An 11145-nucleotide genomic window follows, 5' to 3' on the forward strand; every position below is an offset into this window, starting at 1 on the left:
CACAATTTTACCAGAGCCCAAGATAATAGACTCAAATGTCTTGATTTAACTGACCAACTGTCCAAAACCCAGATTTTTAAGTTTACAATGATATAAAACAGAGAAAAGCAGCAGATTGTCTCATTGGAGAGGTTGGTGATGATTTAAAAAAATGACTTAAACAATGAATTGACTACCAGAACGGTTGCAGATTCATTTTCTGTAGATCAACTCATCAATTAATCAGCTAATTATGTCAGCTGGTGAACACATGATGCAGCGCTGCTCAGCCTGTGTGTCATAACTAATGCATGTTCTGTATAACTTCTGATCATGAATATTTGATCAGAAGGGTCTGCTCTTTAAGTTCACAATTACAGTGGATGTGTCTTCTGTGTTCCAGGTTGCGAAAAGTGTGGCAGAAGAGAAAGTGCACAGCAAAGAGCGGATACCTCACCATCTCACACGGCACAGTAAGTAGACAATACAGCTATGTGTTTGTTCTGGTTAAAACATTCACACTTAAATGCACACACATGTGAACAGACTTCCATAAATGCTTATTTTAGTCACACACATTATTTCCACCCATTAACCAGGGATATATTAACAGAAAGTAGCTGAGAGCCACAGTTCACAAGTTAACATTCTTCTCACATCAGCGCGTCCGCTGTGCCTCTTTTAACTCTGTTTGCTCAGTATAAAGATTTAGCTTTGGCCCGGTCAACTCCTCTCGCTGATGCAGCTCATCTCACACGTAGCAGCTTCTCAGATGTTTCATTTGGCAGCAGCAGTAGTCAGATATGGCTAAACACAACACTCATTTATGTTGTTGTTATTACCCCCCCCCCCCACCCCACCCCACCTCCCTCTCTGTTCCTCATCTCTCTCTCTGGCAGGCTAACCGGCCGCCGGCTAAACTCAACCTGCTAACCTGCCAGGTGAAACACAATCCTGAAGAGAAGAGAAGCTTCGACCTCATATCCCGTAAATTTTAGCCCTCTCTCTTTGCCTTTTCATTTTATGTGTGGCCTTCCTTATCTTTTAAAAAAAAAATCTGTTCTCACCGTTTTCTCTTTTCTTAATCTGTAAACGTTTCACTCAGACGCCTGATTTTAATTGACTCCATTAATCCAGACAGCATTTGTGCTGCAGCAATGTGGTTTAAAAATGTATTGTTCTATTTAGCAAGCTTCAGCAAGCCAAGACAAGCAGATTTTTTTTAATACACATTAACACATGCAACACATCTCAATAAAGCATTTAGAATGAAATAACAGCAAACGAAATTGACAGAAAATGAATCAGCAACTATTTCTTTTTTCAGTCTCTGAGAAAATGTGATACACATTTTTCCCTGTTGACAAAATGTTTGGAAATTAATCAGTCATGAAGATAATCTTTGACAATGTTTGTTTGTTATAGTCCATAAATAGTATATTTTTGTCAAATAAATGAAGTTAACAGCACTTGTGAAGCAGAAACAGAATTTGTCTTTCCTGGCCACAATGTGAGATGTAACTAATAATACTATTAAACAACTGGGCATGTTTGTCCTTTTTATTACCAAGTTGACAGTAGAGAGACGACAGGAAATGAAGTGAACACAACCTGCATCAAACATTGCAGTTCATGGTCATTTAAGATTTTAAGGTGAGTTTTTCTACACATAAGAGATCGTGGCATTGAGCCGGAGAGGTTGACCTTCAGCCACTGGAGACACAACAGGATTTAAGTTGCTTTGGATACAGTGGTGTAAAAATAGTTCTCCCTGGTTATTAGGGAGTGATTCACATCTAAAGACACCCTCCGTCTGACCTGTCAGTAGGATACTTTAATGCCCTCTGTAGGTAGTCGCTCAGAGCTTTTCCCTTTATCTCCACCTCTCTTTGATTCATGTTCTCCTCTCTTTACTCTCCCATTTCTCTCTTCTGTTGTGTCATCCATTTCTTTTTTGTTTTAGATGACAGAACGTATCACTTTCAGGCAGAGGACGACCAGGACTGTCAGATGTAAGTGCCTGTACCTTACTGTGTGTTAGTGTGTGTGCGTGCGTGTGTGTGTTCAGTCTTGTTCCTAAGTGCATCCTGTTTACCACGTCGGCCACTTCCTACCTCACACCCAGTCAGACGCTTGGCCTTGTCTTTACCTCCTGACTAATAACTGCCTTTTACTCCTGTCTTCACTCCCCTTTTAAACTCCCTCCTCTTTTCCTTCACATTTCTTTCTGCTTCGGCTGCTCCCATCCTCACCTCCCAACCTACTTTCTCCTCCTCCTCCCTCTTATTTCTCCCTCTTCATCTGTCATTATTCGCCTTTTCATCTGCCTGACTCCCTTCTCCTATCTCCCCTCCTCTCCTCCCTCCTCCAGCTGGATCTCGGTGCTACAGAACAGTAAGGAGGAGGCATTAAATCAGGCCTTCAAAGGGGACCAGCATGTCGGCGAGAACAACATCGTACAGGAGCTTACCAAGGCAATCCTGGGAGAGGTCAAGAGGATGACGGGAAATGACGTGTGCTGTGACTGCGGAGCGCCCAGTGAGTGACAAAGAGAGATAAATGATTGACAGCACAGAATCAAAACAACAACCTTTTTTAAATGACTGTGGATAACAACAAACCTGATCACACTCCTGTGGTTTTATGTGTTTAAAGCTTAGTAACTACAAGTCACGTATACTTATTATTGCTAAACTTTTCCCAGAGCATGGCATATGTATTTTCTTCCCTCCAGGCAACATTTAGTTGTAATTCTAATTTATAATTAATAGTAGTTTTGAAAATCAACTTGCACAGACATGAAACTACCATTTCATTATTGTTTATACTGTGTTGATTTGTTCCTGTTACACGATCACTGCATGACAAAAAGGTAAAAGTATATGACCAAATTTAAATTGTTTTTAATGACAACCATGTTTAGCTGCCTACTTTTTTATTTGATCATCGACAACATAGTGCCGTTTTTAGAGACCTATATTTATAAATTGAGATCCCTCGATTTCTCAAGATTGAAATCTGCTCTCGGGAAAAATACCTGCAAGGATCTCAGGATTTTTAGCATGTGTGCATCTGTGTGTTTGCATACTTAAAATGATGAGCTTCTCCCAAACCTCATTAACACTATCGTGGAACTGTTGTAGCTATATTCCAACCTTCAGATGCAGAAATTATGATAACACTACTGCCATCACTGGCATAACTGTAATTTGAGGTTTTTCAGAGATGTCAGTAGTAATGAACTTTTTGCTGCCCTTGCTGGTTTGTTAGAGGATTCTGTCCATTTAATTAGTTTACACAATTTTTCATACACAGCAGCGGTAACTTCATTGGTTATTTAACTCTCCCGACACCTTGCCAATGAGGATCTAACAATAATTATCCAAAGTCCTGCGGTTAAAAACAAATTTCATCTACGGCGAAAAAACCTGGGAAAATATATCTTCTCTGGCAGTTTTGACTTTAAAATCATTGGGAAATGCTTTAACACTAGTCTTGGCTTCCCTACTTTGTAAGGAAATAAAGCAACAATATGTAGACAGTAATGGATTATGTGAAGCATGACTCTGAAATAAATTAACATAAACAATTTGCTGCCTGGTAGGCATATATATGTGTGTGTGTATATATATATATATATATATATATATATATATATATATATATATATATATATATATATATATATATATATATATATATATATATATATATATATATATATATATATATATATATATATATATATATATATATATGCATTGTTATGAGCTAATGGATTGGTATGGTCTTGGTATGATAAGTCCTTGGCTCAGAAAATGCTCAAAGTCCTGCAGACTGGATATGGAGGTATTATTGGAGATATTCTACACAAAGTTTCCCTAATCATTTTTTCCAATTCCATGAATTTTCCTCATCATGACATGTATATACTTTCACATACTGTGTATGGTATATACATACATTAGATCCACACATGCCCTGAGTATCAAGGCCAGACTTGGTTCCAGTACAGCTTGGTCAATTTCTTCTGAAATTGTGATAGTAAAAAGCCCTTCAGGCAGCTATTACATTTCCAGAGCCCACAGCTTTCCACAAGGACACATCAAAGTTGGCTCATGTGCTGCAGAAATTACTTCAGCTTTAGTGTTTTTTTCCCAAGGACAGCGTGTCACCCATATTTATTTCTACCTCTTTGTCCTCATATGTCGCTTACCTCCTCTTTTCCCCATTCTCTTGACAATTTTTCCTTGTGTCTTTCTCAGACCCAACGTGGCTGTCCACCAACCTGGGCATCCTCACCTGTATTGAATGTTCTGGGATCCACAGGGAGCTTGGAGTCCACTACTCCAGGATCCAGTCCCTCACTCTGGATGTACTCAGCACCTCAGAGCTCTTGGTAAATCACTGTTTTTGTCTTCTTCCTGACTCACTTCTTGACATCCCCTGTTTTTGTCAGTTTGAGTCACTCCATTGTATTGATTTTTCCTTGCGAATCTCTGTGACGATAAAACTGGAAAGAGGATCGGTGGGAGTTGATAGAGTGTGGAAGACATCGAGACAGGAAGGAAGGAGATTTTTTATGCCTTTTCTAATCACTCTTTGGTGTAGAGATTTACCGTCTGTGGGACGGTCGGGATTAAATGCTTCTAGTCATGATTGCTTTCCTCAGTGTTAAGACGCCAGTTGTGTTAGCCACAATTGGGCGTTGTGCAGTTTATAGGGCTCCATGCACATAGTGCTGCCTCTTGAGGTGTGAGTTGAACAGGCAAAGATGACGGCTTTCAAATGAATGCATGGTGGTGCAGATGATGTCTAGAATAAGTAGTTTTAATAAGTGTGTGTCTATTTCTATGTGTGTGTGCTCCACAGCTGGCCAAGAATGTGGGGAATGCAGGCTTTAATGAAATCATGGAGGCTTGTTTAAGTGCTGAAAATGTGGTGAAACCCAACCCAACCAGTGACATGTAAGTCACCCCTCCAACATCTCTCCTCTACACTCTCTCCATCCCCTCCTCTCTCTCCCTGTACTCTAGCTCTCTCTCTTCTTCTCACTTGTATCACATTACACTCTGCCACAGCCGATCAACAACTGTTGACACCATCTCTGTGACATATTAGCACATCTTAACCAGCATTGTACTGTCATCAGGTTTCCTGAATGTGATTAATTGGTACTTAAAATTAATACTGGCATGAACATGAAAAACTGCATTTTTTGTCAAACAGAAGAGTGCATTTAATAGGGAGGTTTAAAGTTGAGTAGTAGCATAGGCACATTGATATTGTCACCAAATTGGTAAAATTTTCTCACAATTTGAAAGAGAATCCTGCTTTTCTTTGCAGTTTAAACCTAATTATGAAACTCGGATCAAGTACTGAAATGGTAATCAGTTGATTACAAAATCTAAAGTAGGGTTTTTATGAACTAGTTATGACTAGTGGCTTTTGATTGGTGCATCACTAGTTTTAATGCACAAGCGCACCTATTCAAATAGAGACCATAAATGATACAGCCATAACTGAGCAGCTGCCTCTTCACATTTTTAACCAGGCAGGCGAGGAAAGACTTCATCACAGCCAAATACACAGAGAAACGTTTCGCTAGGAAGAAGTGTCCTGATGCGACGTCGCGGCTCCACACGTTGTGTGATGCAGTAAAGGCCCGGGACATCTTCTCGCTTATCCAGGTCTACGCCGAGGGAGTTGACCTCATGGAGCCTATTCCTCTGGCCAACGGACATGTCAGTATACAAAATATTCAACCTGTGTGTGATGTCTGAAACTGAGTCTGTCCTTCAGTGGTGACTTTGAAACTTTACCCCAGTTGTTTTTCCACCAGGAGTTTGACTTCTTACTCATCACAAGCTGATGCATCCTTCTTGCTTTTAACCTCCATCCTCTACAAGCACCTCACATTCCTGGGGGAATATGAAAACATGATGCAAGTTTCATCTTTTTTATTTTAGGAACAAGGGGAGACAGCCCTTCATCTTGCAGTCAGATTGGTCGATAGAACGTCTCTTCACATAGTCGACTTCCTCACGCAGAACAGGTAAACAAAGCCACAAAGCAAAAACAGAAAAAAAAATTCAATTCATCTTGGTTCTTTGTTACTTATCAAATGCAATATGCTGGAAGGGAATTTTAACTTTCCATCTGACTGTGCAGCAAACATTGAATGCACCATTTAAAAGACACCACTCGGCTGATTTATGTCTCTTAACACACCAAATTACAAAATATCTCGACACTCTAGACAGTCATTATTTATACTATTTTTGTTGGGGCTGGAAAAGAGGAACCAAGGATATTTTGGATTCAAAGTTTTCCTCCCTCTGTCTGTGTCCCTCGGCAGTTTGAATTTGGATAAGCAGACGGCCAAAGGCAGCACAGCGCTGCACTACTGCTGCCTGACTGACAACAGTGAATGTCTGAAACTGTTGCTGCGGGGGAAGGCATCCATAGAGATTGGTAAGGAACCACACCAGCAAACTCTCTCTCTCACTCTCTCTCAAACACACTCACACACACACACACACACACACACACACACACACACACAAACCCCTCGGTCCAAGTCTTTCAGGTTTAGTTCCCAGGTGCGGGCTCTGCCAACAGGCCATGGCATCTCTGTCTCACAACACTAATCTTTCTGCTCCACTGTGACATCAACAAAACAGCCAGATAATAGATGCTGCGAGAAGGAGGACAGAAAGAAACAAGATAGTTATTCAGTGTGAGAAACAGTCTAATTACACAATTCTCATGTCGCAGTAAAATGGGAGGAACGAAAATGGGCTGTGTTTGTGCTCACGCGGCATGTGGATACACTTGTGATTATATGTTGTTGCTGTTTTCCCTGCTAGCTAATGAGGCCGGGGAGACACCGCTGGATATCGCCCGGAGGCTGAAACACCTACAGTGCGAAGAGCTGGTGAGCGTACTATATTTAGACCTGGCTTATGCCTGCAAAAAAATTGCTTTGTGAAACCATAAGCTGTCACTCATTCATGTTTGCATGTGTGTGGATTTGTTTGTGTGTATAGTTGAACCAAGCTCTGGCAGGGAAATTCAACGCCCACGTCCATGTTGAATATGAATGGTGCTTGCAGCATGAAGACTTGGATGAAAGTGATGAAGATCTGGATGAGAAGGTGAGAAACACGTAGAGGAAGAGTTAAAGTGCTACACCTAGGCAAAGGGCTCTTAGCGGATGATGGAACTTAAAATAACAACCTGGAGAGCCCTAAAATATTTCTGTGAATGGACATTTTCTTTACTTTTGTTACTAATAAAGAAATATTTTGTCTTCCAAAAATAAAAAGAATAATTAATTATTTCCTATTGTTCTTTGAAATCCACGCATTGATTTATAACGCATTCCCCCCGTTGTGTTTAAATGAGGATTTATGCCAGAAGGTACTGAACTTGTAGGACCTTTTGTTCAAAGAATATACCAACCTTTTTGTTAAATATGTCAGTTAAACTAGAAATGTTTGTAGTTTGCATTCCTGGAGAGGATCAGTTGAGGGTAAGAAAGTACCATATGTGTACTTTTACCTTGAGCATTGATCATTCAGTATTTGCAGGGAAATTGAAGTGAATTTTGAGTTCACCAGAGCTAATGGCATTAGTTAGGGAGTGGAAATCGTTAAGTGGAAAGTGTGTTCATGGCAATCTTTTGGAATATAATGTTGAAATATTGCAGACAAAATTGAATAATATTGAAATTGGCTTAATTGATTTTAGAATTATTTTAAGATAGTTACTGTAGTGACTGGTAAACACTTTGTGGATTCTTCATTTTAAAAGACCAAATGTCACATTTGAAAGTGGGCAGAATTCAAAAACATTGTATGAAAACAAGCCTAAGAATAAAAGACAGAAAATGGCAAAAGTCAATGTGACTGACGTGTGCTCTAAAATTGTACACTTTACAAAGTAAACACATACAGTGAAATTATAGAAATCTTATAAACCACTTCTGACCCATAACATTCCCACATAATGTAACTTTGGGCCCACACTGACCCACTGACCTCTTGCTGCGCCTCCAGCCAAGCCCTCACCGCAGAGACGAGCGTCCGGTCAGCTGTTACACCCCGAGCAGTAACTCCCACATCCAGGCCAATCTGAGCTCCGCGGGCCGCGACGCCATCGGCCTCACCAAGGACAAGCAGCGTGCTTACATTCCCAACCTGGTCAACAACGAAACCTACGGCACCATCCTCAACACCAACTCTCCTCAGTCTGCCACCACCTCTGCTCCACCCCTGCCCCCGAGAAACCTGGGTAAGCTCAGACAAGGCAGCATCAGAACTTTAAGAATGGAAGGCAAATGTAGATGGAAGCATTTGTAGGCAAAATGGAGTATCCTGATTTATGAAAATGTTAACATTTATATCAATGAATAAAGGAAAAAGATCAGCTAAATCTGATAACCTTTCCGTCCTAATTTTGACCTATTTGTCGGCCTCAGGGAAGTGATATTTATAAAATATGCCCTGGAGGAAGAACCTCGTTTAGATCTACAGTAAGTGATGGCCTAGTCTCATTTGGCCCTGGTTTCCAAAGCCTTTGTTTTAATTACTATGCAGGTCTTAGTGACTTTTTGACCTGTTTCAACACCACAGATGTCACTGGATACTGAAGCAGGGAAAAGTCACATTGGAGACGGATGGACAGCTTTTGCAGAAAGTTGTTGACCCCTTTGCTATATGAAATTGGCCTTGTGCATCCAAATTATCTCAAATCTAAAGGGCAGGGCTACTTTTTATGTTGGAAATAATTGTTTTTGGATACCCAATTTAATGTAATAAAAGAGGACTAGATGAAAAGCTTTTCTAATGTCTTTTTATGTGCTGCTAAAGAAAAACCTCATCATAGCTTTACAGCCTAACCATCTTGTCTTTAATAACATTAGTGGCCTTCTGGAGTGCTGCCAACAGAGCGCAGGGGAAACAACCAGCTGTGTTGCCCACCTCGCCACACCACAGCCCCTAGCTTCGGCATTCTGCACATTCCCTCTCTCCATTAACTGCCGCTTTCGATTACACTCAAATAGAAACAGCTTGACTTTTAAAGTGGACACTGGTTCTGGCAAGTGCAGTGCAGTCTCTCTTTCTTTTTTTTTCATCTTAATAACCCTTCTTTGTCTCCATCTCTCTGTCTCAGTCCAGTTATCCGGTCTTGCGGGGATTGGTCAGTCTTCAGGGTCCAGCAGCTGGAAGCCTGGTTCTTTGGACTTGGGTGGCCGACAGAGGTCTTCCTCAGACCCCCCCAACATGCACCCTCCTGTTCCTCCCATAAGACTCACTTCAACCGGAGGTATGGACCCCAGAAGACCCATTCCTCGTCCTGAAACTAGAACATTGCTACAGTGAAGTTATATTTTTTAAATAGTGTTTTAGATTTAAAGTAGTCTGTTTATGTATGTGATGATTCAGTGTTTGCTGAAAACATTACTGTGAGCCTTTATCATTAGACTCACGGTCCATGTATTGATTACATCTGCCTAAATAATAGTTTAAAAAGAATTTATCACAATGTTATTGTTTTCTGATGCAAGTACCTGGACAATCTGTCCCTTTAATCAAATTATTTGAATAGATTACTTACATTTTTTTGTTGAATTTAAAAAAAATAATAATATAATTTTAAAATCAATATATATGTTTTTGGACACAATCTAGATTGTATGATTAACGTGAAGCAAACAAAACTAAGGAGACTAGCAGCTTCAAAACCAGAGCTACAACTAATGATTGGTGTCATTATTGATAATTCTATTTGAACTAATTTGATCTAAGAGATGAAGTATTTGTGAATAAGTGATTTATCATTTCTCATGCACAAAAAAAACCAACTGTGTCACTAAAACCCGGTGTAATGATTTATTTTTGGTTGCCCAGGTCTAGGTCCTCCTGTGGCAAAGATGGAGGCCATGAGCATACAGTCCAAGTCGAGCCAGGGACCACCGGGGTCCAGAGCAGGGCCACCTAAATCCCCTTCAGGGTAAGGTCAAGGTCAAAGTTTATTGTGTAGCACATTTACAAACGGTCACTACTGCCCCAAAGTGCTGTACAAATATAGATAACATAAGACAAAAGCATAATAAATAATCGGGGGGGGAAAAAACTCCCCCCCCCTGATAAAACGAGGAAACAGGGAAGGGGGGAGGGGAGGGGGACATGTGTGCACATGGCTAACACAATTTTTCAAGGTGTCTGCCACTTTTAATTTAATGTTAACAATAGAGTGTTTAATTCAGTGCTCAGTGGCACTATTGCAGCTTAGCTACACAGGAAACAATAGATACATCTAATTTACAACACATACACGGGAACATGGTGCTATACCCCAGGGTTGTGTATCTTGCTGTCCAATGCTTGTAAGGTGGTGTTTTTTTCCTAAGAGGAATGAGCCAACATGGCTGCTGTTCAGCCGCTTCATTAGTTTCCAGGCAGTCGCCCTTTTGTCTTTTTTTTGTCTTCCGCAGGGCTGATAGTGCTGTAATAAATTTGTGACAGAGCTGTTGAGAGTCTTCAATAGCTGGACAGTTTTTATTAGATTTTTGACTTTATATGATTATTTCTCTGTTGTGAGTACATTTTTGTTTTGTTTTACAGCAATGATAAAAGCTTCAACAGACCTCTATATCGAACTACATCTATTGAAAGACCCGGTGAGTATACAGCTAAGAGAGATAAAATATCAGTTTTCTGTCCAGTGTCCAGAAAGTTCTGTTCACATTGTTCTACCATATGTCAGGGTCTGCTTCTTCTTTGGAAACGAGGACATTTTTGTTGTCGTTGTGATATAATTTCCTCTTCCTGTTCCAGCTAAGGAAGTGCCAGGATGCCCCCAGAACTCCATGGGTCAGTCTCTGCCTCCAGCCCCCACGCCGAGGAAGGCCTACCCAGTGAGTCCCTTATTCTTCCTGCTCATTATCATCCAGATATTGTTTTATTTGTAAAGTGCTTAATCATTCATACCATTGTAAAGATCCTCTGGCGGCTGTTTTTCCAAGTCATGGTTTATTCCATTATTAGTGTTGTACAATCCCCATCAGTGGCCTGCAGGTTGAGCTATTGACTCAGTGTTTCCAGTGTCCAGTAGAAAGAGCTTCTTCTCAGTTTTTGTAGAGACGTTTTTTAGCTCCCT

The 11145-nt window shown here is 40.5% G+C and overlaps 1 protein-coding gene across 3 annotated transcripts in view; it reads left to right on the plus strand.

Annotated features, from left to right (window-relative positions):
- Positions 1 to 11145, plus strand: part of asap2a (ArfGAP with SH3 domain, ankyrin repeat and PH domain 2a) — a 55760-nt gene that overhangs the window by 40320 nt on the left and 4295 nt on the right. For all 3 annotated transcript variants that reach the window (XM_034859190.1, XM_034859191.1, XM_034859192.1), the window contains 16 exons: positions 383 to 452; positions 879 to 966; positions 1943 to 1991; positions 2351 to 2517; positions 4245 to 4378; positions 4852 to 4946; positions 5534 to 5723; positions 5949 to 6034; positions 6338 to 6453; positions 6849 to 6916; positions 7029 to 7136; positions 8040 to 8274; positions 9157 to 9309; positions 9894 to 9996; positions 10611 to 10666; positions 10824 to 10903. In XM_034859190.1, the coding sequence (XP_034715081.1) occupies positions 383 to 452; positions 879 to 966; positions 1943 to 1991; positions 2351 to 2517; positions 4245 to 4378; positions 4852 to 4946; positions 5534 to 5723; positions 5949 to 6034; positions 6338 to 6453; positions 6849 to 6916; positions 7029 to 7136; positions 8040 to 8274; positions 9157 to 9309; positions 9894 to 9996; positions 10611 to 10666; positions 10824 to 10903 (1798 nt within the window). The remainder of the gene's footprint in view (positions 1 to 382; positions 453 to 878; positions 967 to 1942; positions 1992 to 2350; positions 2518 to 4244; positions 4379 to 4851; positions 4947 to 5533; positions 5724 to 5948; positions 6035 to 6337; positions 6454 to 6848; positions 6917 to 7028; positions 7137 to 8039; positions 8275 to 9156; positions 9310 to 9893; positions 9997 to 10610; positions 10667 to 10823; positions 10904 to 11145) is intronic.

Source organism: Etheostoma cragini, chromosome 20, assembly GCF_013103735.1.
Source record: "Etheostoma cragini isolate CJK2018 chromosome 20, CSU_Ecrag_1.0, whole genome shotgun sequence".
Lineage (NCBI taxonomy): Eukaryota > Metazoa > Chordata > Actinopteri > Perciformes > Percidae > Etheostoma > Etheostoma cragini.